This window comes from Ambystoma mexicanum, chromosome 4q (genome assembly GCF_040938575.1).
Source record: "Ambystoma mexicanum isolate Mex_15411 chromosome 4q, UKY_AmexF1_1, whole genome shotgun sequence".
Classification (NCBI taxonomy): domain Eukaryota; kingdom Metazoa; phylum Chordata; class Amphibia; order Caudata; family Ambystomatidae; genus Ambystoma; species Ambystoma mexicanum.
The window spans coordinates 27,557,553-27,584,588 of NC_090928.1; the positions used below are offsets into that span (position 1 = coordinate 27,557,553).

The 27,036-nt window shown below is 41.7% G+C and overlaps 1 protein-coding gene across 1 annotated transcript in view; it reads right to left on the minus strand.

Annotated features, from left to right (window-relative positions):
• Positions 1–27,036, minus strand: part of TMEM244 (transmembrane protein 244) — a 649,958-nt gene that overhangs the window by 291,655 nt on the left and 331,267 nt on the right. Inside the window, exon 3 of the mRNA XM_069607382.1 lies at positions 26,218–26,291. Coding sequence (XP_069463483.1) covers positions 26,218–26,291 — 74 coding nt within the window. The remainder of the gene's footprint in view (positions 1–26,217; positions 26,292–27,036) is intronic.

The window sequence follows — 27,036 nt, forward strand, 5'->3', positions numbered from 1 at the left end:
CACCATTGATAGCCAGTGTAAATACTAACTAGTGCATGTAGCAGACTGTAAAGTGAAGCTCCCCCAGGCGCACTGCTCGACAATCTACAAATGCTATCAGCTGTGCATCTCCTTAGCTTCTGTGTCAGGGACAATAACTAAGGCTATGCACAGTCTGTAGCATTTGCAAAATGCTTGTCGCATGCGGTGTGGAAAAACCACACACTATCTCTACATGTATACTCACCTCTGATTGTCATCTGTGCTCTGCCTGTCTTTTGCTCCAGGGCTGTAATGCGAACCAGCTGTCCTTGTTGATAGTAATGAACAAGGTCTGTTGGTTCCCCAATACCGCCTGCGGGGAGACAGGCAAACTGTGAAGCCTTTCAAAATGCACAAAATGTATACTGAATTAGCACCGTCCATGCGCTGTGAAAATGTAATTTTATTGGATGCATACAGCTTTGTGTTGCATCTGGAGTGTTGAAAAGTCTTCTGTAAAACCCAAAGCCTTTAAAATACATGAGTCTCGGTAGGATTGGGATTCAGTGATTCATACAACTCCAACCCTGGCCTTTCATCTGTTTTAAACATTTTGTTTATGCTTGCAGTCTTGAAAAAACATGCACGTAACATCTTGAGGGCTGGAAATGAATGAATCATTCAAGTCCACCGCATTTCCATCCCTCAGGATGTTGCGCTCATGTGTTTTCAAGAGGCTACCAACACCGCCAGACAATTATTTATTATTAAACAGATTGACAAGCATCTAACATCTTTATAAATATAACCTGTGATAAAACATGAAAGGGTACATTAAGGGCTCCAAAGACACGCTGTACAGCAGAAAGCTGCTAGGGTAGCTTAACAGGTTGAGTGCCCGCGGCTGTGATGTTATATATTTATAACAGTTTGTTAATTGTATTTTGTTTTGGTAATGTCTTATACAAAAAAACGGTGCTATAAAATGTGGCTCGCCTGTTGTCATGTTGTGGTTTATAGGCTTATATTCAGGGTGGAAGTGTGGGTATTTCGGTATCATGGGGTGTAAATCAAAATATCACGCACGTGGCATGGAGTGCACCCAAAATACTGATGGTAATGCAGGGCTTTTGTTAGTATATTAAGGGCTCCATAGACACACACTACAGCAGAAATCTGCCAGGGTAGCTCAACAGGTTGGGAACCCATGGCTGTGATGTTATATATTTTAAAAAGTTTGTTAATTTTATGATTTTTTCAGGCAATTCCTTATACAAAAAACCGGTGCTATAAAATGTGTCTGACCTGGGTATGTGTTGTGGTTTATGATATCTTTATCTTATGTTTTTGCATACCATAGGCGATGTTTACGCGGCTTTGGATGCAGGCTTGAGTGACTGCTGTACTGGGTTGGAATTACTACTTGAAATTCTGGATGAAAACAGGTTTCAGAACATACAGACTTATGGTGTGTATTATAATAATTCTGTATTTTGATTGTATATTTTTAAGATTTTTTTTCCTGGGGATGTTTTCATTAATTAGTTAAGTATTCTTAAGCAGTTAAACATTGTTTAGTTAGATAACTAGTTTATTTTAATTCATTGCTTTTCTCCCCTTATTTAAAATATATGCTTTGTTTTCAGAGCCAGAGCCGGGTGACCAGAATTACGCTAACCTCAAAGGAAGGTGCAGGGCTTTCGAAGGTTTGAAGAGAGACATTGTAATAGGTAATGATATTTGTCACTAGGGATATGCTAGTTAAAGGTCAACGGTGTAAAACCTGGATGTTTTTTTCTGTAGGTGGTTTTTTTCAAACTTTGGTCGTCTGTGTAAAAAAACAGAATGGAAGTATTTGGAAGCTATAGACGTAAACATTTTTATATTTTTATTTTTTTCAGAATCAACACTGAAGGAGCGTCACATTTGGCCTCATCACTAAAGCAGAAACAACCTGCGGGGTATACACATTGTATGTTTGTATGCTTACTAACGAACAAAGCCTTTTTCCACATCTACGCCCATTAATATTTCAATGTGGCTTTGTAACGCCCCAGGCATACTCTTTCATTTCATTATGGAGTATTGCTTGGGCACATTTTTTTTCTCACAGATAAGCCTGTTAATATTTGTATATGGTGTTGCGACACCTTAGACATCTCCTCTCGTTTCATTGTAGAGTATTGTTTGGTCTACTTTTTTTCTCTAATACATCGTTAAACCTGTTTTTTAATTGTAGGGTCTTGTTTTGCGCAGGAGGAAGAAGTTCTAGCGCAAGCAACCTCTGTGGTCCTAACATCGGACATTCCGAAGACTGCAGGTCAGGCGCATACTCAACCCTTGTACACTGCAAACAGCGACAGTTATGGGGAAGCCGAGGGTTTACATCTTTTTAAAAAAAGAAGGTTGTCTCTTAACAAGGGGCAGGGCACTCAAAGGGTTGAACATTTTCTAATTACTGCTAATCAACAAAGCGTTATAGCTCACAACACACATATACAACAGCCTGTTGAATCTTGTATTCCTTTGCACAGCACTACTGTTCTAGACTCTGTGAATGTTAGCCCTACCCTGGAGGCACAGATCAGGGGTGACATTATACAGAGCCCTGTGTTTTCCAGTTGTGAGCTCCAAAACCCTTTTAGTCGGAGCCTCTGGCAGCTCCCGCCCGTGGTCCCCCGGTTCTGTAGAGATCACCCCACCACATGTGTTCTCACCAACGAACCCAACATTGAACTGTATGTTACTAATTCTGAAGATCTAGAATGCCTGAGGGTGGACCAGAGCACCAATGCCACCCTATATTCTGAGCCTGATATAATAATTACTGGTTCACCCCTAAAAGAGCCGGTCATAGTTATTTCAGTCTCCCCCTTAAAAATAGAGCCTCAAGATTTTGTATACGCCTCTGTTATCTGTGGATCAGGCTATCTCCTCAAACCCTTTGATCTTTCTTAAAGAGGGCCCAAAGGTGTAAATAAGCAGCACCGTACAACTGTCATTTATTGTACAGATCATAATAAACAGATCTTTAAGTCGCCAAAGTCTAAACATCTTAATGCACCGAATGTCTGTGTAAATAATTGAGACTCTAAAAGGTTTAGTGTTGTTAAACAATAATTTCGGTTACCAACTTTAAAAAGTAAAAAAGGAAAACATTTATTAGGGCAGCATAACAACATTAGAATAAGACGCCAGGCCTGTAGATTGAGACACAACCTTGTTAAAACATATTTAGCAGCTATGCGTAAGCGTGTTTCTAAGGCCAAACACATCCTTTTCACTAAGAAATCTAAAAACAGGGTTAGTACCCCACCTTAAAAAAGAATGAAAAATAAGGTGACTTCTTGTTGTCCAAACATCGTTTTCAGACTGTGAGTAAAGGCCATGAAAGAATCAAGAATGGTGTTATTAGTTGTGACTAAAGGGGTTGCCCATGCTAAGGTAGCACCCAATAAATGTGAGATCATATGTCCTATTTTGTCACGGTCTGTCGGGAAGAATGAGCCTTTAAAGGTAAACTGCATGGTGCAAGAATCTAAAAACTCCTTCAATGTGTGAGAGTTTCCATCGAACTTGCCCCCTGGTAAAGGCCCCTGTGGCAGTTCAGAACTTTGAGGGGCCCTCACCATTTGCTGGCACAAGACTGCGTCATCTTGCTTCAGCCCCTGTACCCCAAGGGTAAGGTGCTGTACTGCAGCAACCAGCTGTTGCATTTGATCCATGGTTAGACGCTAAATGGTCACCTTTTTAGGTGTCATTTTCTTTTATAACTGAATTTACAATTGTTAATAACTACCAATAAAATTGACTAACCTGGATCATCCTGGTTCTCCAGAAGTGCTGCAAGAACCCCCCTAAAAGACGTGAGCCTTCCCCACTGACATACAGTGTAGGAAAACACAGGTCCCACAGGGAAACCATCTGGGGAAAAAACCCTGGTCTGTCGTGGTCGTCGGTTTGTCTTGCTGGAGGTTGAGTTCAAAGAATCAGTGGGAATTCTGAATCCTGACAGCTACTGGGAGTGCAGTAACAGATGCTTAGTGTGTGAGTTTATAAGAGAAGGAGTTCATGTGTTAAAGAAGAGAAAGCAAGTACCCATGCAGTCTTCAGATGCGTATGTGGTGCGATCTGTCAGTACAAAGGAGAGAAATCCAATCTAATAAAAATAGGAAACAGAGCGTAAGAAAAAGAATCCTACGAGATGATACGTGCCGAGGCTAGGGGCTTCCTAACTTCGTATTTACTGTATGCGTGTCTGAGGCTGAAATACTCTTCTGCTGAACGGTATTCAGGGGTGAATGATCTGTAGTCTGTGTGACTAAAAACAGAGATTTAGAGAAGAACTGGCAAGTGAATTCTAATGCAAGCATGTTCCTGTTCATGAGACGTCATACCTTCTTCAAGTAGAAGTCTTGGAATCATAACTATGAACAATTTCCTTGCTAGAACAAAATCGTACAAGTGAAACCAATCTGAAACAAGATCATGCATAAGTATATATCTGTACTGAAAGTGTCGTAGTAGGTATAGATGCAAAAGGGAATTTGTACCGTTGCTCGGTAAAAGAGTGGCGTTCCCGGAAGACTGATCTTTACACAACGCGGCACGAGAAGAATGATGAGCATTCGTACAGGCTTTCTAAATGGAATACAAGGCAGTGTAAGCACAAATGAGAGACAGAACAGAGGACAGATGAGAATTAGCCCAGTGATCGTACTTACGAAGCATTTGCATGGAGGAGAAGTGACGTGGGGACAGCAGGGTTCCCGAGGCTGATAGCTGATTCCCACTGCCGCTGTGGGCGGAGTCACACTAGGAAGGCATCTTACAGCTAGCACGTTGATGGCATTCCTGGACGCCATCTTGGAATAGTAGCAGAAAGAGATACCAATACGACCGTAGTGCCTGCAGCGGCGACAAAGGGACCAAGCCACCCTTGGATCCCTAACAACCGTTGAGCCCAGTGTCTGTGGTTGTCTTATTTAGAGAGGGACGCGTCTACAGACCTCTGAACACTTTACAGTGTGGTTGTGGGCAAGAAGAAACGTTGGCTCTTGGATTTTAACTATGGTTCCTTTAACATATATATGGCTGCAAGTATTATAGGCCTGCTGGAGGCTAGAACTGTTACTGCCGGTTATATACAGACAAAGGCTTTGGAGGTTCACAAAGTTCTGGGTATACCCCCTGATATCATGGATGGTTTTAACGAACTGTGTTTATTTGAAGACTACTTCAGAGTACCAATCAAAATTCTGTATAATGTGGACAGGCTTTGGAAATACTTCCCGGCAGGTGACACTGCTAATAAGAACACTGTATATATATTTTACACCACAATCAACACTATTATGGGATCTTAAATCTTCAGGGCTTCCTAGGGGCTCAAAATGTAAGCCCTCATTGTTGTTAGATATACAGCAATAAGGTGACTCACCAGTGCCACTTTCAATGCAACATGTGTTAGAGAGACGGTTGCGTCATGATCAGTGAATCAGCCTTTAAATGTCCCAAGTGTAAAACATTTGCCAGCCCCCTTGTGACTGTCTTTTTTTAATATAATAGTTTTGTAGCTTATGAAGAATGTCTTCAAAAACACATTGAGAATGCATCTCAAGGTTTAGAAGAATGTTATCTTAAAACAGACTGTGGGTCCTGCGGCCGCTTTATGAAGGTCAACCATAATTGTAAGGGTCGGATCTGTCCCTGCTGTGAGATGGAAGTTGTCTCGATGGATAAACACATGTGTTATATGACACCCCCAAAAGGTGTACCCAAGACAGAGAAATACATAGTCTTTGACATGGAGTGCGTGCAAGAGACAGGTATACACATCCCCAACTATATTTATGCCAAACATCTGACTAGGGAAAAGAATTGGGAATTCGATGGCCCCGAAGCGTCAGTCAATTTATCACAACATTTGGGGCTAAGAAATTCCAAGGGTAAAGCTTTTTGGCTCACAACAGTCAGGGATATGACGGTTTCTTCTTAATACAGCAGTTGATTAAAGAGAGAGTCGCTGTCAAGCTGATAACTCAGGGTGCAACGCTGAAACTCCTCGAGTTATCAGACCTTAAAATTTACTTTATCGACAGCTTGAATTTTCTACCCATGAAGTTAAGCAAACTGCCTAAAGCTTTTGGTTTCCTGGGGTCCAAAGGTTATTTCCCACATTTCTTTAACAATGAACAGAATCAAAATTATGTGGGACACCACTGTTGAGTGTTATGGTTCAGAATTCATGATGCCTGGCAATAAGGTGGCATTTCTTAAATGGTATTCCGAGGCCAGCAGGCATGTTTTTCATTTTAAGAGAGAGCTAAAAGCCTATTGTTGTGAAGATGTAAATATTTTGAGAATAGCCTGTAACATTTTTTGAGACAGCATCATTGACCTGACCCGAAAGGTGCACGTTCTGCAACCTGACACCCCTGAGATGATAAAATGGGTTACCTATGTAGATCCCTTTACATTTATCACACTGGCTAGCATGTGTATGAATATATACAAACAGATGTTTCTAAAGTCTAAAACAATAGCCCTCGTACCCCCAGACATGTACCACAGTAAACAAAAACTCTTTTCCACACCCTCCATCCAGTAGTTAATGTATATGTCTGAGCAGATCAAAATACCTATATAGCATGCCCTACGGGAAGATGAGAAAAAGATTGGCCCCTATTTTCTAGATGGTTCAGCTTCTTTAAATGGGGAACAACAAACCCATGAGTTCAACAGGTGTTTTTTTCATGGGTGCCCCCAGTGCTAAAAACACCTTGATGGGGTGTACTTATGACCATCTATTTAGAAGAACTATTAAAAAAAATGTTCTTGAGACCCGGGGTCTGCGCGTTATTATACTTTGGGAGCATGAATGGTCAGAAATGTTGAAAAACGATGCAGAGTTAAAGATTGTTCTTAAACAGAAGAATTTACCAGAAGCCATATAACCATGTGACACTCTTTTTGGAAGCAGGACTAATGTGGTCAAGCTATTTCACAAGACAGCTCCGGGTGTGAAGATACAATACTATGACTTTACCAGCCTCTACCCCTTTTCCAACAATTCAAAACCCTACCTGTTAGGGCATCCCTGTATCATCTATGAACATTTTGTGGATATTAAGAAGTATTTTGGTCTGATCAAATCCCAGGTGTACCCACCTAAGAAGCTTTAATTTCTGGAGCTCCCCCAGAGGGTTTCAGGAAAGTTAATGTTCCGTTCATGCATGACATGTGCAGAGTCAAAACAGACTGCAAAATGCATGCACAGTGATGAGGAACACTCGATTACGGGTAACTGGTGTACCGTGAAGTTAGAAGCGGCATTGTACAAAGGGTATCGTCTGGGTAAGATTAATGAAATATGGCACTTTGATAACATTACGGTAGAGCTCTTCTGTGACTATATTCGTCTGTTCCTTCGAGTCAAACAGGAAGCATCAGGATACCCTGAGGGTTGCGTGGATCCTGCCTCCTGTCGGAAGTACATAGATGAGTATTACAAGCATCAGGGTATCCAGTTAAGACCAGAATTCATTGCGAATAACCCCTTTAGGCATCAACTAGTGAAGCTTTGCTTAAATTCCTTATGGGGCAAGTTTGCTCAGCGAACCAATTTACCGAACACAGCCGTTATAACCAACCCTGATGAGCTGACAGCCTATCTTATTGATGCCGGTTATGACATTGCAAGCCTGCAGTTTATAGATGAGGAAACGACGTGCCTCTGCTGGAAGTACGCTGAAGAGTACCCAACATGTTCCAACAATATAAACATATTTATCTCTTGTTACACAACTGCGTACACCTGTTTGGAACTGTATACAGTAATGGACGCTCTCCAAGAGCAGTGTTTGTACCATGACACCGATTCGGTCATTTTTGTTAGTGCACCCGGGCAGGAGCACCCCCCAACTTGGTGATTATCTGGGTTATATAACAAGCGAATTAGCACTGGGTGAGCACATTGTAGATTTCGTTTCTGCAGGGCCCAAAACCTATTTGTATCAGACATCTGTGGGGCAGTCTGCATGAAAGTAAAAGGCATCACTTTGAACGTCAGCAACAGCATAAAATGTTGACAGTCTGAAGGAGTTAGTGCGAGAGTACTCTTAAAAAACACCACCAAGACTATCGTGGTGCAGCAACCATCCATAGTGCGTGAGAAAAAACACTGGGAAATTTGTACCCAGACACTGCAGAAAACTTTGAGGGTAGTATTTGATAAACGTGTGCTCACAAACGACTACAAGACATTACGCATCTCGTACGATGGACACAACCCTTCGGCTACTGAAAAGGACGCATCTCGTACGATGGACACGCAGTTTACAAAGTATTTTTCATGCGTGTTAGCTGCGGTAAAAGCTATTTTATTAATCAACTTCTTGAAAATGCCCCCATGGTTATGATGGGTTACCAGATAATATCATTTGGTTTTACTCTTGCTGGCAACCATTGTATAATGAGCTGACCGCTAAAATACCTCACCTGAAATTTGTGGAGGGTTTACCAGATTCTCTGAATGACGATCACTTGCCACCGCCAAACCTAGTCAATATGATCATCGCAGATGATCTGATGATGGAGGGTGGGCATAGCTTTGAACTGGCATTCATGCATTATTCACACCATTGTAACCTTACTATCTGCTACATTGTTCAGAATTTATTAAACAAGGCAAGGGCAACCGTTCAATAACATTAAATGCCAGCTATATTGTTCTGTTTAAGAACCCCAGTGATAAACAACAACTCTCTGTTCTAGCCAGACAAATGTATCCGGGCAACAGCCGCTTTTTCATGGATGCCTTTTAAGATGCTACCCAGAAACCTTATGGTTACTTAATGGTGGATTTAAAATCAAACACCTTAGAGGACTACAGACTGCGCACAGGTCTTTTCTATCCTGATGTTGATGTACCGTCTGTTTACATACAAAAGGCCTCTAGAAAACCCTGATGAAGAGAAAAGCTTTCCTCATTAGTACCCCTGACAGGTCATCGTGACAGCACGTATACGTATACTATGCTTTCCTTAAAATGCTAGCAACAGCCATTCTGTGCTCATCTTCTGATGATCTAATATTGGCTATTGCTGAGATTGCCTTCTACACCATAAAGGGGAATGTTCCACTATCCAGCCGCCAGTTAAGAGCCTTAAAAAAGAAAAGGCGCATCCTCAAGAAGTTGGGTAACAAGAGGGCCTCCCTAAAAGCTAAAAGACAACTTTTAAAACAATCCGGTAGTTTCATAGGATCGCTACTAGGTTTTGCATTGACTCTGATCACCAGGCTTCTAGGGGGCGGTTAATGGAGTACAGTCAGAAGATGTATCTGGTTGACAAACGTCAGATGGACGGGCTGAGCACCCAGAACCGTGACAAACCTGATATTCGAAAATCAGCCACCCTCCCGTTCGATTCTAAAATGCAAGAGGTCCTGAGGCATCATGATTTATTGGACTACGACAAGGTTACCCTCCAGCTATTCTCCAAAAATACTTAAAATCCTTTAGACAAGCCAAAAATGAGAAGAATAAGCTAACATTGTACTTGCCCCCTGAAGAGCCCACAAGTCTGGACAGCACAACCCCCCCGGCTCCCTGTTTCAGATCCCCTGGCGGTAAAAGACCTGAAACCCCATTAATCCCTGCTATCGTAAAAATGCGGAACTATTGAATAAGAAGACGAGTGACAATGATGGTGGCACCCTGGAATGAAAAGGGGGAGTTTGTATATAAAGGGCTGGTTGTCAAAGGTTCAAACATCCAGGATTTAGTTTGCAGCATTATCAATGCTCAGGCCTTTGGAAGACACAAAAAACCTAGAGGTTGGGATCTGTTCATGCAATCCGCTGCTGATTTAAACATCCTGCTACATTAGAGGGAAATATGGGTCATCGTGAACTGCTCGAAACCTTAAAAGATTCTTGTGTTAAAACACCAGACGATGTTCATTCTCTAGATATGGCCTTTAAGAAAAGAAAAAAGTAAAAGAAATCCACCAAACGCTTAGACTGGTTTAGGGTGTAACTGTGTGTATTTTTTAATTTTAAGAACAATGTTTAACAGTTGTAATATATATATATATATATATATATATATATATATATATATATATATATATATATATGTGTTTATGTAAATGTTTTTATAAGTATAACCCTCCAGTCTGTATAAACAAAGGCTCTGTTCGTAATAAAATACACTGATTATTTATACAAACCAAACATTTTGGGTCTAAACCTTTCTATCATGTCTAGCACTGCATTTGTTTTTTTTAAATATTAATTAAAAATTACACTAGTAAGAAAAAGATGCAGTTGTTTAAAATCACAGGATGTTTTTTATTTAGATATGTACAAATCTCTAGTGTTTAGTAAAAAGAGTGCATTTCTGCTAAAAGCTAAATACATTTACATTTACAGGAGGTCTGCGATATTTGCCACGATCCAATCATTTTGTCTGCGATCAAGAGAATATGTTTGCATAACGCCACCCAATGAATGTTTCAGAGACATTTTAGATACAAAGACCACATGTCACTGTTGCAGAATGCTGCACCTGTGCTCTATTATAATGTAATATGGGCGCTATATGTTTTACATAGTCCAATAGAGCACTGCTGTATATAGGGTAGCTTGGGAAGTACTCCAGACTATCAAAGACCGTTATTGCACCATTGTCTATAAACATAGCTATCCAATATGTGCCTTCTTGATCCTGAGGCTCTGTGTTAACCACAAGACTGACGGGCCACTCAACAGGTATATTCCTTGGAATGTTATCACACGAATACACGCCCCGGAATGTTTTCATAGTATGTTTGTCTTTACGCAGGAAACGCATGATCTGGTAGGTATACATTGCATATCGTACAACACCTGATGCTGATTGTTGAGTTCTATGATCGAGTCAAACAGAGCCATAATAATAAGATTCATGGTGTTTGTTAAATTTGCAGCAAACCGCTACTTGATGCGTAAATTACCATTCCTAATCAGATTATAATGGCCGGATGATGCATTAGCGGGTCTAAAAATCAAAAGCCATCAAGGTGCAACCTCCGTCATAGTCTTCATGCAGTATCACAAAACCTTTATCACGCATGTGATTGCCGCTGATGGAGACTAGACCCAAATACTCCCTAATCATATTTTTGTGTTGAAAACTGGGACTGTAGGCTTTGGCAGGTATGATGACCTCATCCTTAAAAAGAGCAGCATAATTAATGTTGCAATGTTTAAAATTAAAAGGATTGCTGGCGTAATCTCCTGAAAAAGCAGTGTTATCCACAAATCCAATAATGATTATTTTAGGTAGTTGCCCCAAGAATAAATTGGTGACACAACTGCCCGCTGGTACACTGAAGATTTTCAACGATGTCCTCTCCACAGGGTATTTTAAGTTAGATACTTGTAGAGCGTCAGCATGAGCAAGTCTGACTGTCGGTGACACATTGACCCTTTTAATAAATAAACTTGCTGATACTATTACCAGTTTATAGGCTTCTACATCATGACTGTTAAGGCACAAGGCATCTTTATTTCGAGAGAGTTTAATTTTCAGATCAACGTCATTCACCATAAGTTTCTCCTGGAAAAATAGATCTGTGTGTAGACGTCCTAGTAAATGAAAACTTCTGCTACCTGTCGCATAGGTTGCTTTATAAAGCCTGTGTTACTCCATCTAGAGGATAATCCTCCATATGCCCGGGTGTATCCTTATAAAAAAAACCTCAAGTGAATTGAGTGTCCAAAGCTTCATTGCTGTAGTTCAGAATGCTTTCTATGTACGCTCTATAGGCATACATGTTGTCACTCTGTGTAATCAGATGATCACCTAGAGTAATATCCATCTGGTTGAAAAGGGTGGCCATGGGATAGGCAACCATGGCAACCTTAGCTGCGGCTATAATAGCTGTCCCATCGGCTTTTGTTATTTAACAGGATAGGTAAAGTAAAGTGTCATTCAAATCCAGGTATGTCTCCATTGAGCCTGATATGTAAAACTCTATGGACTAAAGGAGATAGTGCAGCTAAGGGCGCAACTTCCATGCAAAAACTGTTTTCAATGCTTGTCTGTGTAGGGGGTATGACAAACAGGTCTTGCTCTGATTTCACACACTCCCCCGAGGCACAGTGGATAAAAGCCATCTTTTAGAAAATATTGATGTTGGGTCGGTTTTTATTTCTCTTGCTCCGTCTGTTCTTTGGCGTGCGTTTTCTCTTCTGAGAGGCTCTTGCTGCTGATCTTTGTTTTTTATGCGGCTTTGGAGGCCCCTGTCTGTTCAAAGCTCTTCTTTTTCATTTTGCTGGGCTTTTACCCACGTAAACCAAGCCAGAAACCTCTTGTGTTGGTTGGTTGAAATGATTTGCGATGGACGCTGTTGCAGTAGATACCACATTCTTAGGAGTATTTGTAGCAGTGGTTTTCATATGCGGCTTGGCTAATTCAAAACCTTTGCACAGGAAGGGCATGGCTCTCCGAAAAAGACTTCTGAAAATACTCCCTAGACCCTCACCATACATAACAGGCGCTCCTTGGAAGTAGGGTTGATCACCATAACCGGCCTGTCTGCGGTAATAATCCCTATAAATGTGCGGCTCCCCGTAATTCTTCTTGATTACCGTGTTCTAACTGTCTTTCTCGCGTCTAGGGCACACGTGTAGTTTCACTAGGACCTTCCCATATTTAAATGAGACCAGTTCATCCTGATCGTACCTTACCTGTATGTTGATGGTGTCAACATGACACTCAGAAACAGGGATATAATCAGTTTTAATGTATTGTATATTAACAATGCCGTTATTTTCACCCTTGACTTGTGCGGTTCTCATTAGAGGTGCATATGAGTCATCAACCCTTTGGTATTCTACTATATTGCTGTAGACCATGAAACTGTAAAATCCACCATCAATATCAGTCTGTGTTCTGTCTAGAGCTTTATTACTTTTTACATGATGAACGCTTCCCAGCACCCTAGAAAGTTTCCAGCTACAAATAATCTCTGTGGTAAGAACAGCCAATCTTAGAAATACTTTCCTCCGAACGTTATCCAGAAACAGCTGTATATCTGAATAGCGCTCGATGCTTGTGATCGATTTGTTAATAGTATCTAGCAGCGTTTGTACTGTGGAGTAAAAGCTGTGTAGAACGCCCATGTGTAACAGTTCAGCAGGCTCTCTATGTTCAATGGTCTACCAGGCCTCTCTTTGTCCACGGTGTCCCACGTATGGGGATACGGAATCTCCATCAAACCCGCTTCCCACAACCCTTGTAAATTAACGGGCTTAGCCAGTTTAATAGAATAATTTGATATTTCGTTGTTGGGGAATGTATCTAAAGAGGCATTACTGGGCATTACTGGGCAAGGTGATATAAAATCCAATGTTTTCCATCTTCTTCTCAGGGAGCACCTCTGTTTTTTAGGTCCTCTTGAGATGCAGCGTTGACCCAACAGTTACATTTCTAAGGCCACCCCATCCATTTTACCAGGTGTTGTTTCTTAGGCCCCTTACCTTTATAATTTTCTCAACCCCGTTGTGGATCATCAGTCACCTTTTGTAAGTCCTCGGTATAGAAATTACTGCTTACAACTTCCCCAGCATATTCAGTCAGATGGTATATGTATACCCCCTCTTTCACAGATGCTTTTGTCACTATGAAAATTTAATCCGTAAAGGATTGAGGGTACCCTTTTGTAAAGACAACGTTTAGCTTGTATACTCTGACGTGGTCCCCTACTGTAAGGTTGTTTTCTTGATCCTCTCTGACAACCTTTCAGCATACATGTTTCTCCACGCTGCTAATGAGTTTTGAGACATTACAGACTTTGGAGTCATTTTAATAGACCGGTGAGAGCTGTCATTATACACATCTATGAAAGTCTGTAATATATCCACACAGCGTTGTGTATTATAGGCTGTGAAATATCGCCATAGTTTAGATTTCAAGGTTCAATTAAAATGTTCAACAGTAGCGGCTTTAACCTCGTTGTGGGTTATAAAATGATGCAGGTTGTGTTGCTTTGGAAGGATCTATTTAAAAACTCCTTACCGGAATCAGTTTGTAATTTTACAGGTACCCGTCCCTTGCTGAAGATATGCTTGGAAGCCGCTGTCACTCTTGAATCAGTCTTATCCCTCAAGGCCTCAGCAAAAGCGTATTTTAATAAAACATCTATCACTGTCTCGGGAGGACAGCTCAGGGGCAACATGCTCGCCTTGGAAGCAAGACGACACAGAGCAACATAGGTTCGATCCCCGGGTCCATGCTTAGAAACCTCTGGGTATTAAGCACATTATAAATAACCTTTCATATCATAACCTTTCATATCAAGATGTGTCGTGCACCATTGTTCTGCATTTCAAAAGAACATACTTCCACTAAATCAGCCTGCCACTGCTGGTTTCTGTCAGATACCACCGTCATTCTTCTTTTAAAATGTTTTCTAGCATTTTTATCCAGGGTATATGTCTCGTGACCAGATAGCCAGGTCTTAACAGCTCCACGTGTGACGGGGTGTTTATCACTCTGTAATTTTTGATAAAGTGCATCAAGACCCCCATAACTGCCAACACCGCTTTTATCATAATAGCTTTCATGCAATCTTGAACGTGTGTTGTTATCCATAGTAGCACTATAAAAAAATAAACAGAGAACAGGCTGGTGGAAGACATTTAATTTTTATAACGGCTGTTATACATGTAGGGTGTGATGCAGTGTTACCACCTGTGATATTTTTTCTGCCGCCTTATAAATCACTCTATACACGACTTCCCGGGCACCACATCTATAACTCTGCAGACCCCAGATACGCATAGCATTTTAAAGTTCAGATAGTTCTGAGGCCTGTAAAACATAACCTTTAATGCGGAAGTTACCAGCATACCGCTCATCCATGCGCTGCTGCAATACAGTTCTATGGCACAGGTATAAAGATCCCACACGTATTGAAATACATAACCGTATTCATACCCAGCCGGCATCTTGATGGTGGTACAGATGTCCCCTATACAGATCACACTTTTACAAATCCTCTTGTGACGGAGTGTAGGTACTAGAAGATGTTTCAACATGTGTGGAGCGTTTACAGATATTCTATCTTTCAGCATAGCGTATAACAGTTTTTCCACACACATACGTCCAGGCTTCAGGTCACACTCCACGTGCATGGCTTGTCCTCCAGAAATGCAACCAAAGAAACAAAGGTACACATATAAGGAGCAGGTTTATTGTATTTTTATCTTTAAAAAGATTTCGGTGTACCGGACACTCCTTATGGCTCTTCCCAAAATTGTATAGGTTAGAAAAGTCTTTGTGCATTAAACAGGATACTCGTTTTCTAAAAACCATGGGCCTGGCCATCTGTAAGGATCTCATTTTATTCTCCGGATTGCGACATGTGTATATTTCTATGAATGTTTTTGATAGTAGGCCCGCCAATCTAGCATGTACACGCATCCCCATGGCTTTATAAACACGTTTAAGCATCTGGAAAACTTTATATGAATTCAACATAAAACATATCTGACATATTGCTCCAGAATGATAGTGCAGGAATAAACAATCATGAGCATCCTGCTGCGGGTCTTCACATTTATGCCCATAGCACCATTGGTAATAGTCACGCTTCAACCATATTTTCACAACACACGCCGCAAAAGCTTCAAACGTTAAAGACTCCAAAAGGGTCAAAATTTAATCTTCTTCTTCATCAGAACTTTCAAAGTGTTTTAAACTGTCACATTTCTTACACGTATTACGACCTTGGGTTGCTGAACTTTCGATAATTCTTTAACAGCACACACAGTAAAAATTGACGGTATTGAATTAAGAGCTCTGACTCTCAGCTCCGTCAAGTTTATCTGGCATTTTCTGCAATTCAAAAAAGAAAGAAGTTTAACTCTTGAACATGTGTTTTTAAAGTTTTATTTTTTTTCACAAACACACACAACGCAACACACACACACAACCACACACCCAGACATACTTTATTACATACCATAATGCAAATTTCTGAACCAGCATCTTCCATTTCACAGGTGCTAGAGACATTCATAAACAATTTGTCTTCATCGGAAGATGGTTCTAGCTCAGGCATCATGGCGGCCTCTGGAAACAGCTCATCTAGAACACCCAGGTCCTTATATAGGGGCTCTTTAAGAGAATTAATAGGCTCATCCATATCTACATAATCTGCATCTGTGTAGGCAGCATCTGTTATAACTGAATCTACACCATCTCCGCAGTCATCAGAAGCCTTGATAGGGGAAACAGCCTGTGACATGCCATCAAAAGTCATCACATCAAGGCATTCAAACGCTTATCCATAGCCGTGGTGTAATCAGGCTCCCCATCAGCGGTTGGCATTGTGGCTGGTGGGTTTTCAGGGCTATAGTAATTCTGAATGGTGTTAAAATCATCGACCTATGGATTATTCTTAGAATAGTGGCTGTTGCGCTTCATAATTCTGTGTATCGCTGCCACTGCGCACACAGGTTTTCCCAGGACTTCAGGAGCGGCGTGTACCTCCCTCCCAAACACCAGATGTATATATACACCCTTCCTGCCCCACCCCTAAAGATGGCCCAGTGCAGACATCATCTCAAGGCACCCCCAGTGCACTATCAAAAACTGCGACACACTTCCGGGTCTTTGGGGGGACATTCGGTGCAGAATGGTCAACACACATGCGTAACTGAAAGGCGCAGGAAAGCCCCACGCTCTGGACCAGGATATTACCGTACCAGAATAAACTGAAAGAATGTCCAGATGATCTTTATTTCTTAATAAAGTATCAACATTTATTTAGCATGATACATCATTTATAAAGAATGAACTTATCACAAATAAGTCAACACATTACATTTCGTAAATGTTGCCGGAGAGCATCGAAATACACAAAAAGCCCTAAAAAGCCATACAATTTCACTCCATTCACAGTGAACCATTCACTCATTAAACCTCATACAGTGTCAAACATTCATCCACAAGCCACCAAAACAAGAATTGATGGAACATTTGTGTAGTAAGACAACCTAGTTGTCCCTACAAGACAATGCTATTTCATATACATTCAATGTTCATAATCACAATAGTTATACAATATGTGATCTGCTAACGGGGTGGATCCAATCAATAAAATCCAACTGATCACATCCCCAATTGTTCTTCTCGACTGGTTTCGACATATAGAGATGATTGTGTCAACGTCTTCATCAGGAAAATCAATGGGTACACTGGCAAGTATGGTCATATGCTCCCATGGCACAATATTATTGGGGCCACTGGCTACATCCCGGAATGTGTCCAAGCCCTAAACAGTAAATGATGATACACAGATGTACTCCCCAAAATGACACTGCAGGCACAGTGGATATTGGATTGATGACTTATTAGATCCAAACATAGGTTCACACAGTAGACTGTGTGCTGCTTGTACACAGACTCGCTACCACTATGGATGAAGAAAAGCTGTAGCTGAGGCAGTTGTTCCTGACAGTTCCTGCAGATCTCGCTGTTCCTGAGCTTCAGTCATGGGTACAAGAAGGAGGACGTAGGGAGGTTACTGCACTGCCCAGGGAAGAAGCCACAAGCTTGGCTAAACGTTGGTTTTAAGGTGTGAGTGCCTTATAGTCCACACACCGGTATCCTTCTCACTGGCTATCTGGTTTTCAACAGCACTCTGAAGAAAATTCGACCAGTATGGAGACGGTGTCCAGGTGGCTTGTGAGTTGGTTGTTCCCACCAGCTCAAGGGAAGAAGTCGTCCTTGAAGGGGCTTCTTTGTCGAGGGAGTTTCAGGCAATTCGGACCTGCAGCAGGGCTTCACCAGGCAAACCAACGGTCCAGGAATTACAGCAGTCGGCCTCCTTCAGCTCGTCTTCGGTTCTTTCGTTCCATGATCGGCACTGCCTTCCAAGTCTCAGAGACCTGCTTTTAAACAGTTTACTCCCATTCATTCCAGCCTAGCTGTCACTCACCCAGCAGGGTGGCTGTCCTTGCCGGACAGTCAGCCAGACAATCACGCCAGAGTGTATTTAGGTCTCCTAGCAGACTAAGCACAGGGAGTTTCGGGCACCTCCCTCCCATCCTGTCCACCCCAGAGACTCAGGCGCCAGAGGAGGGCTTCAGCACTGAAGCCCGCCAAAGGGCATCGAACAAAGGGACCAAACCTGGTTTGGCGCACAGAGTTAAACACAAGAAGGACCTTTCCTAAAAGAAACAGCAAAAAAAGATGACCGGAGTCTGTTTTTACAGAGGGGTCTTGGGCGCGATATTAAAAAACATGGCTGACCCGATTTTTAGCTACCGGTGTTCGCGGTCGGGAAAAATCATGGTAGTTTGTTCTAAAACCACTGCCACCAGCCATTTCAAGAGGAAAGGGTAACCTTTGACTGTTACATGAGTGTTTAGACATAGGGTATGCTAGGCAAACCCCCCAGCACTCAGAAGATAGTTTCTTCTGGGTCTATGAATTTAAAAAGACTAGCAAAGTCAATTTAACTTTACATGCACTGGGAGGTGGTAGTCACTCCCAGAGAAGGTATTTAAACCTTGGGAAGTCTGAAAGACATCCCTGTGCCACTGCACTGAAGCTGCTTTGTGACACACCAGAAACAGATGATGCCTATTGAGTTTGTCTAAAAACTCCATACCCACAGAACACAAAAGTAAAACACACAACAAAATACATTAACGAGTGGGTAAAAAGGCTCACACTCTTTCCAGGTAAAAATTAAAATCCTAGAAATCCAGCAAAGTTGCTGGGGGTGTCAAAAGGTAAGGGAAATTAGCACATTCTTGAGAATTCTCCCTAACAGTGCATATGGCTCAAAGTAGGTAAATGTTAGTGGTTACTGTGGTACCTAAGCTGCTTATTGGTCATCTTTTGTTTGGCCCCTAGGTGAAGATCATAAGAACAGCTGAGCGGAGTCAGGGGTTGTAACGGAGGATAGTCCAGGAGTTGAGGAAGGGTTCAAGACTGAGCAAGGGTCGTGCTTGTGTGGAGGATTGCGATGGGTCCCCACTGGTTTGGAAAGTTACACTGTTTGTTGGATCATCAAAGAAAGAGGAGGAGATGTGGACAGGATGACATGGATGCTGTTTTGGACCAGAATTCGTTTTTTGGAGAAGCACAAAACTACCGGAACACTAGGGACTTCTGGGGTTTGATAGTCCTGTATGTTTAAATGGGGGGTTGTTACTGTTTAGTTGTTTACTGAAAACAAAAAGGAAATTTAAAGAGAGATTGCTGTGAAGAGTGTCAATAAAGAGTTAAGCATAATGCTTGCCTCTGTATCTTTAATATAATCATGACTACCTGGCGCTATATGCCCGGGTAATCTTCATTATGTGACCCTTGGCATCGCAGATGACCTGCACGTTCATCATATGCCAATTTTTCCTGTTCTGATATATGTGTTCAGTGTTTCATGGGGGCTGTAGTGCAACATGTGTGCAATCTGTTGCCCCAAGTACCTGTCGGAACTGGGCAACTGCATAGAATTATTGTGCCACTCTTTGCCTTTCCTGCACATTGCCTGGCATGTCTATCTGACTATGCACACGTGCAATGTTGCAGCTTAGAACCTGCTTGAGGCATAGCCATTGTGTAGGCTGTGAAATATCCCCAACAATGGCTGTGGTCCATTGGAATGTGCCAGACCCCAGAAAGTTAAGTGCAGTTAGGACTTTCACCAAGGGTGGTATTGGCTGTGTGGGTGGTATTGGCTGTGAGCGCATGGTTTGTGACACCAGGCCATTCTCCCACTACTTGACCATTTCACGGATGGCATGGGGGGCAAGGGATATGTGCCATACACTTCCTTTTTGGGCATGCCGAATATCATTGTGCGTGTAAGGTAGATTGTGTCCCTCTTTCGCCTCCTCCTTCCATGCAGCAGTATGTATCAGAAGGTATACAAGCTGTGCATGAATGGGCATTGTGGCAAGCTTTCACTAGATTGCATGGCAGGTTCCAAACCTGCGATTGCATGGTAAAGTCATACCTTGTGCCTGGTTATGGGTGGTGGTAGGATTTATGTGCTTTTTTGTTTGTGCAGATGCAGAGGTGAATCTGTAAATACGGGTTTGTTTGCGTTTCATGGGGCGTGTTTGTGCATTATCATGGTGCCTCCCTGGCCATGCCCATGTTATCCCTCATTTCTTTGATTTAATGAGGGCGTTTGCATATTACGCCCTCTTCTTGGTTTTTGCACTGGCCAGTTCTGCCCGCCTCGTGCAACGCGCAAGGACATGGCGCACAGAGCAGGGAACCTGTGCAGAGGCCGATCTGTAAATCGGTGGATTTATTTTAGTGCTGCGCATAGTGCCTTTTTCTGGCAAGATTTGCTTATGCGCCATGCAATACGTTCTGTAAATCATGCCCTATGTGTTGCAGCCCACTATTGCATTATAGTCTCTACCTCGACACAACTACATTTACACACACACTTGTCTCAGAAACATCACAATATTTGGATGTCACAGTTTTTAATGGATAAGGGGAAGTGTAACACCGCAGAACTATTGTACCTGCCATTAGTAGATTATAAGACGGCCTTTGAAACTTTTAATAAATGTCGCCTTTGGATGAAATTAGAGACTTGGGGAATGCCAGACCATTTATTATCATTTGTTAGACAGTTGTATGAGGAGAGTCATGTAAGAATCTGCTTAAATGATCAAGGGTAACTTCCAGAAAGCATTAAAACCAATAGTGGTTTAAAACAGCGGTGTGTCTTGGCACCCCTGTTATTTAATCTACACATCTCGGATTTGGACAACCAGGTTAAAGGGGATAATGACAATCCATCAAAAATTAATCATAAACCAACATTATGCTTGCAGTATGCCAATGATATTGTGAAATTGCATAAGACCCCTATAGGAGTACAAAGGTCCTTGAATGCATTGACTGACTATTCTAAAACAAATAATCCAGCAACTCTGGTCCTGGATTCCTAAGGGTTTAATAACCAACAGCAATCAGTAGCAATGCGCTAGGCTCCCTTTAGATCCTCCAATACTTAGACCGACCATGGTGAACTGAAGCGGCTAGCCCGCTCACAGCCCTCACAAGCTAACTTCGATCTGCTCCACAAAGCATTAACTGCCTACAAGTCTTGGGCCAAGCATCACCGTTTAACACTTTACCAACAGGATTTGGAATTAATGTTAAAGCATGTGTACGGCCACAACCCCTGTAAATTCTGGACGTTATTGAGATCTGCTGTCGCACCAGTGGAGGAACCTCCATTTAACTACATCGGCGTGGAGACCTGGATGAACTTTTTTAAACAACTCTTCTAACCCCCTTCAGCACCGTCTGTTTCCGAGGAAAACATCGAAACGGAATCATGGACTGACTTGAGCAATAAAGAGGACATAATAGAGGTCATACACAGTCTCAAATCCTCTAGAGCCCCCGGTCCAGACGGTATCACAAAAGCGGACCTCAAAAAACACCTGGAGGAATGGTCCAAGCTGATCAGTGCGATCTTTTAGCGCTGTAAGGATACAAAGTCAATTCCATCTCCCTGGACCTCCTCCATCGTGTTGCCAGTATTCAAGAAGGGCAGTACAGAGGAGCCTTGTAACTACCGCCCCATTGCACTCCTCAATGTAATCGGCAAGGTCTTCGGTGCCCTGCTCTTAAAACAGTTCCAGTGATGGGCCAAAAACGCTGAGTGCGCCGATCCTTTTCAAACCGGATTCACCAAAAATATTGGGACCACTGCAAACATCATGTTTATGAGTGCGCTGAAAAACAAAATCATTGACGGGGCGCCCCGGGTCTTCGTGGCCTTCATTGACCTGGCTCAAGCCTTTAACCAGGTCAATAGAGAGACCTTATGGAAGAAACTTTGAAAGTGAAATTGCCCTTGCGAAATTCTACATCCTATCCGCGCCCTCCACAAGAACACTAGGCTCAGAGTCAGACTAAACCAAGCTGGTCTGCTATCCGAGGAAATCCCGGCAGGAAGAGGTGTCAAGCAGGGCTGCCCATTAGCCCCGGCCCTTTTCATAGCGTACATGGGCGACTTCAAGGTCTCAGAATCCACCATTCGATCTTTCCCACCCACAATGGGCTCAAAGAAAACAACACGTCTGTTGTATGCGGACGATATGATTCTGATGGATCTTACTCCTATCGGCCTCCAACGCCAACTGGACAACTTGGCAGTATTCATACATGGCAATGACCTACAAATCAATGTGGCAAAAACAAAGATTTTAGTCCGGGAAAAATCTACAAGAAGCAAGGACCGACTGAGCTGGTTTCTCGAAGGTGTAGCCATCAAAAAGGTGCAACATTTCAAATACCTTGGAGTGACACTTGACTGCTCCAAAACAAACACAGCACTACAAGAATCTCTCTTGGCAAAGGTAAGGAAATTATCTGCCCAAGCTCGTGCGTTCGACAACAAATATGGTTGTTTCTCCCTGGTTCCAACGATAAGATTCTATCGAGCAAAGGTTGTGCCCTCTCTGACATACGCCGCAGAGGCCCTGCCACAAACACCGGTGAAGCTTTGGACCGGTTAGAAGGTTATTTATGGCGCTCAGTTCGGGGCCTTCCTAAATGCACATCTATGTTTTTGATCAGAAGAGAACTACGTCTACTCTCGCTGGCAGCGACTATTCAAATCAACAGCATGATGCTCTACAGAAAAATCCTACTGCCTAACTGTCCAACTATTCTAGACATAATCAGGGAAGAAACACAAGGCACGCGATGCACAATGCTGAAAAACTGGGAAACAGCATGCAAGACAAAGCTGAATGAAAGTTCGGTATCGGAAGAGGAGTTAATACAAAATCCGATGAAAATAAAAAAGAAAATTGAGGAGCTCGACTGGATAAAGACCCTGGATCGTGCAGCTGCGTTCAAATCAACCAGTCATCTTCCCCTACAGCCAAGCAAATTGAACTCCATTATGAATTACTTGGCTAAATTCCCTAGCAAACCAGTAAGAAATCTCTTCTTGAGGGCTCGCCTAAACCTCCTTGATACCCACAAGATCCTGGCTGTCAGAGGCCAATCCAGCTCCAACAAATGTCGCTTCTGCAACAACGAGGAGGAGATTGAAACAATTCGGCACCTGCTCCTGAACTGCCCGGGAACCCAGTCAATCAGTGGAAAGTACCTGCTGCTACATCTGTCGGCATCTTATACCCAAGAGGAAGAACTGTGGTGGAATAGACTAATCAGTGGCGAAAGGACTGCTTAGACCATCGCCAGAGCACAGACCCTGAAACAGATTCTTGGGACTCATCACCAACCTGTAAACAACTTCAGCTCTGGACTGGTACCCGATTCTTGACTTTTTTGATTGCATTATTTTATGACTTTTCTTCCTTGTAAAAATCATTAATTTGATTGAATCAAGTAAAGTAAAAAAGATAATAATAATTACTGTAAATTATGCTAAAATGCAAATTATGTGTGTTGGAGGGAAATATTTAAAATCTAACAATTTTCATTTGGAAAATGGATGATTTCGTTTTGCAGCATGTAACTTGTTTTAGCTATTGGGGACACTGTTGTGCTCCCAAAAATGCATTAAGCCTTTGAGAGACTTTGTTTCAAAGAAACTTAACAATAAACTATTATTAACTAATAGTTTTATTGAAATGGCGGGAGGCAACTCTCTGGAGGGTTTAATAAAACTTGACAGGACTTGTATTGTACCAAGCATAATGTATGCGCTTGAATTGTATACCGGAAAATAATTAAGTTGGCTAAAGGCATTAGAGGACATCCTGTGGAGCAGAATATTAGGACTGAGTAATGGAACTCCAGCAGAGGCAATAATACTGGAGTTGGGATTGTCCTCGTTATATCTAAATTATAAAATAAAACGAAGCTGGTGGTTTCTAAGACTGATGACTGCTGACGAAAAAGTGTATAATGGGAGATTTGTGCACATTACTGAATAATGGTTTTTATAATACATCAAAAGAGCTGAAAGACTTGCTCAAGTATTGTAATGAATTCCAGCAACAAATAAAGTGGTCCGCTGATTTGCAAAATAACTATTGGTCAAATAATAGGGAGCTTTGGGAAAAGACTCTTGAATTGGATTGGTCACAACACATCAGCCATTTAGCTATGTTAAAACATGCATCTCAATACGCAAGACAAACGTTTAGGTTCGGTGCAAAATGATCTTGAAACTGTACAGAATAAAGGCCTGCGTCGATTTATAATGCAGTTGCGATTTAACTGCCTGCCCTCAGTAGCGATAACTGGGGCATGGAGGGCCATTCCGTATCATGCGAGGATGTGCAGACTCTGCCTCAGACGTGAAGAAACAACTCGCCATTTGTAACCTTGAATCTGACTATGAAGTGCAACACAGGAAATGTGTCCACGTTTGCACTATCCAGTACTGCTTACAATAAATGGGAAGGAATCTTGAGCAGAATAAGTGATTGCACAAACACTGTATGCATGTGATGTACTATATGGGTGACACAATTATGAATAGATTAGAGTGACTTTTTAAAATTATTTTATGGAAGCTTATGGGGTTACTGTTGTCTTGAATGCACAGTGTATGTGATTGAACTATATTAAGAAATTATTTTTTATACACGTATTCATTGATTATCACATTTATGTGTATTTTGTTTAAGGTTGAGTAATAAAAAAACAAATAAATAAATAGTACAGAGCACACAGTCCTTGACATATTGCAGATCATCACGCTTGTTCCTACAGATTTGTGACACAGGAGATACTCCACTCCAGTGCTTGTGCAGTGACTCCTCCAAAGGCATGGGTGATCTCTGTATCGGTAACAAACTACTTAGTCTGCTACTCATGCCTTCAGTAATTGCAGTGACACAACCCATGACAAATAATGGATCATCACGCATGACAGCAAATAGTCTCTTCCATGTGCATGTAGTGACCTGGTCCTGATCTTCCTGCTCTGCTGGCCACTCTCTATGACATTTAGAATGCTGATGTGCAAAGCCGCATTTGCAGCTCAGAGAATGTTGGAGAGTGTTGAAGGAATGTTCCATGCAGATGTTAGTTGGGGGGCTGAGCTGGTTTCTAGTGAGGTGGCCGGTGGGTGTCTACTTGTGTTTATGTGACTTAAAGGTTTAAGCGACCTATGAGCTGAAACCTGATGAATACACCCTTCATTTATAACATGACATGCCTGCTGAGCATTCGTGTAGACCTCTGTGCCTGAGAAATAATACTCCCATTCTCGTCGCCAATTTGTAGTAATTAAGAGTTATTTGAGCTGCAGGGAAGTTCATGCGGTGAGTCCTTTATTAAGTCACATTGTTCAGGAAGAGCAATGTATATGACCCACCAGTGCCCATCACCCAGCTAACTATTCCCAGTGGACCTTGGATGTACACCAGTGCCGGGACATTCCACTTATACCTACATTCAACATATGACATCACACACCCTGCCGTCACATTAACAGCAATCCGCACATATAGACAGGGACAAGGGAAACCAGATACCACAATGTCACATTCCATACCAGCACCTTTGCAACTAGGCACCTAAGCTGCATCTGCTTGCGGGCCCTCTTTTTCTACAACAAACACTCTCTCCTGAAATACTTTCACACAATGAATGCAGAAATACAGTAAAGAGTGGCACGGCCTAAGACACATATTCCATCATGCACAAGAACAGACTGCATTCAAATATAGGGTCCACTCCATCCAACACCCTCACAGTCATACATCTACTCTATGATTTATTCTAGTATTGTGAAACACTTCCAGGTCAACAAAGCAATGCAAGTGTCTACCTGTGAAATGACGGTAATCTAACATTGCAGAGAGTATTAATTACAATGCTCGTGGAGTAATCTAACATTGCAGAGAGTATTCATTACAATGCTCACGGAGAAGCATAACACACATAAATAAGCAGTAATGTTGTACTCTACAGAGAGCAGCAGTGTTGGTGAGACAAAGCATGTTTAAATAAAAATGATGTAAAAGGAAAACAATATCTCCACTTAAATCTTAAATCTCTCCTAGTGATTATAATACATAAACTGGTTGTTTTTATTGTTTTAAATATGACTTGTGGTTTGCTAGCTTCAGATATCCACAGCAACATCGCAACCACAATATAGAACCATTTATCCATTGTGTAACTTGCATGCCATTTACATACATGGAGGATGATAGATCCTGCACATTGAAAACTAAAAAAAGGCAACGATCCATATATGTTTGCAATACAAATGTAATTACCTATATACTTTGCATTTGCCCAGGATGGATTTGTTTTGAAATTAAAAGGTGCCAGTCCATCATATATTTGTAACCTTTAAAGAGGGAAAAGAACATGTTAGCATGTGCCTTTATTTGAAACAGGTGCATATGAAAAACGATAGACAATTCGACTTTATCAATGCATTTACTAGGTTTGGTTTATTCGCTGTTATGATTCATATCAAAGGACCGGGTTGGTGAGGGGGCAAATCTGGAAAGTCACTGGTTTCATAATTAGAAATAATTAATTAGCATCCATTCAATATTTGTTTCTCGTTTCAAACAATCTTCCAAAAAAGGAATCACTGTATCTTAAATATTACCGTCTGCTTATTGCTGGTCGCTCTTGTAACTGGTAACAAACAGCTCTTTATTAGACGGTACAACTTAATTTATTGAGATCCTTTGATGGCTAGTTAACAAGAAGGAGCTAAAGAGAGAGAGACTTTGATCTGGCTACTTGGGAAAAGCGTTCAGATAAAGTTATCATTAGAAGACACAATGAGCACGTGTGGCTACTTTGGGAAGTCCTGCTCCAGAGTGGCATCACACATTTCACCATTGAACAAGAGTAATCATACGTGGAGGTTACCCAACTGAATCTGTGCACTAGCCGGATGAAAGAGGTCATCAGTAAAATGGCCTCTGAAAAACGTATAACGCAATCTTTATGAGAAAAAAACCCAGATGAATTACTTTTGACAACAGATTTTTGATGAAACAGAATGGAAAGCACAAGTGGGCAGGATGACAAGAATAGATAAGAAAAAAGAACATAAAGGGAGGGAAAAGTTAAAA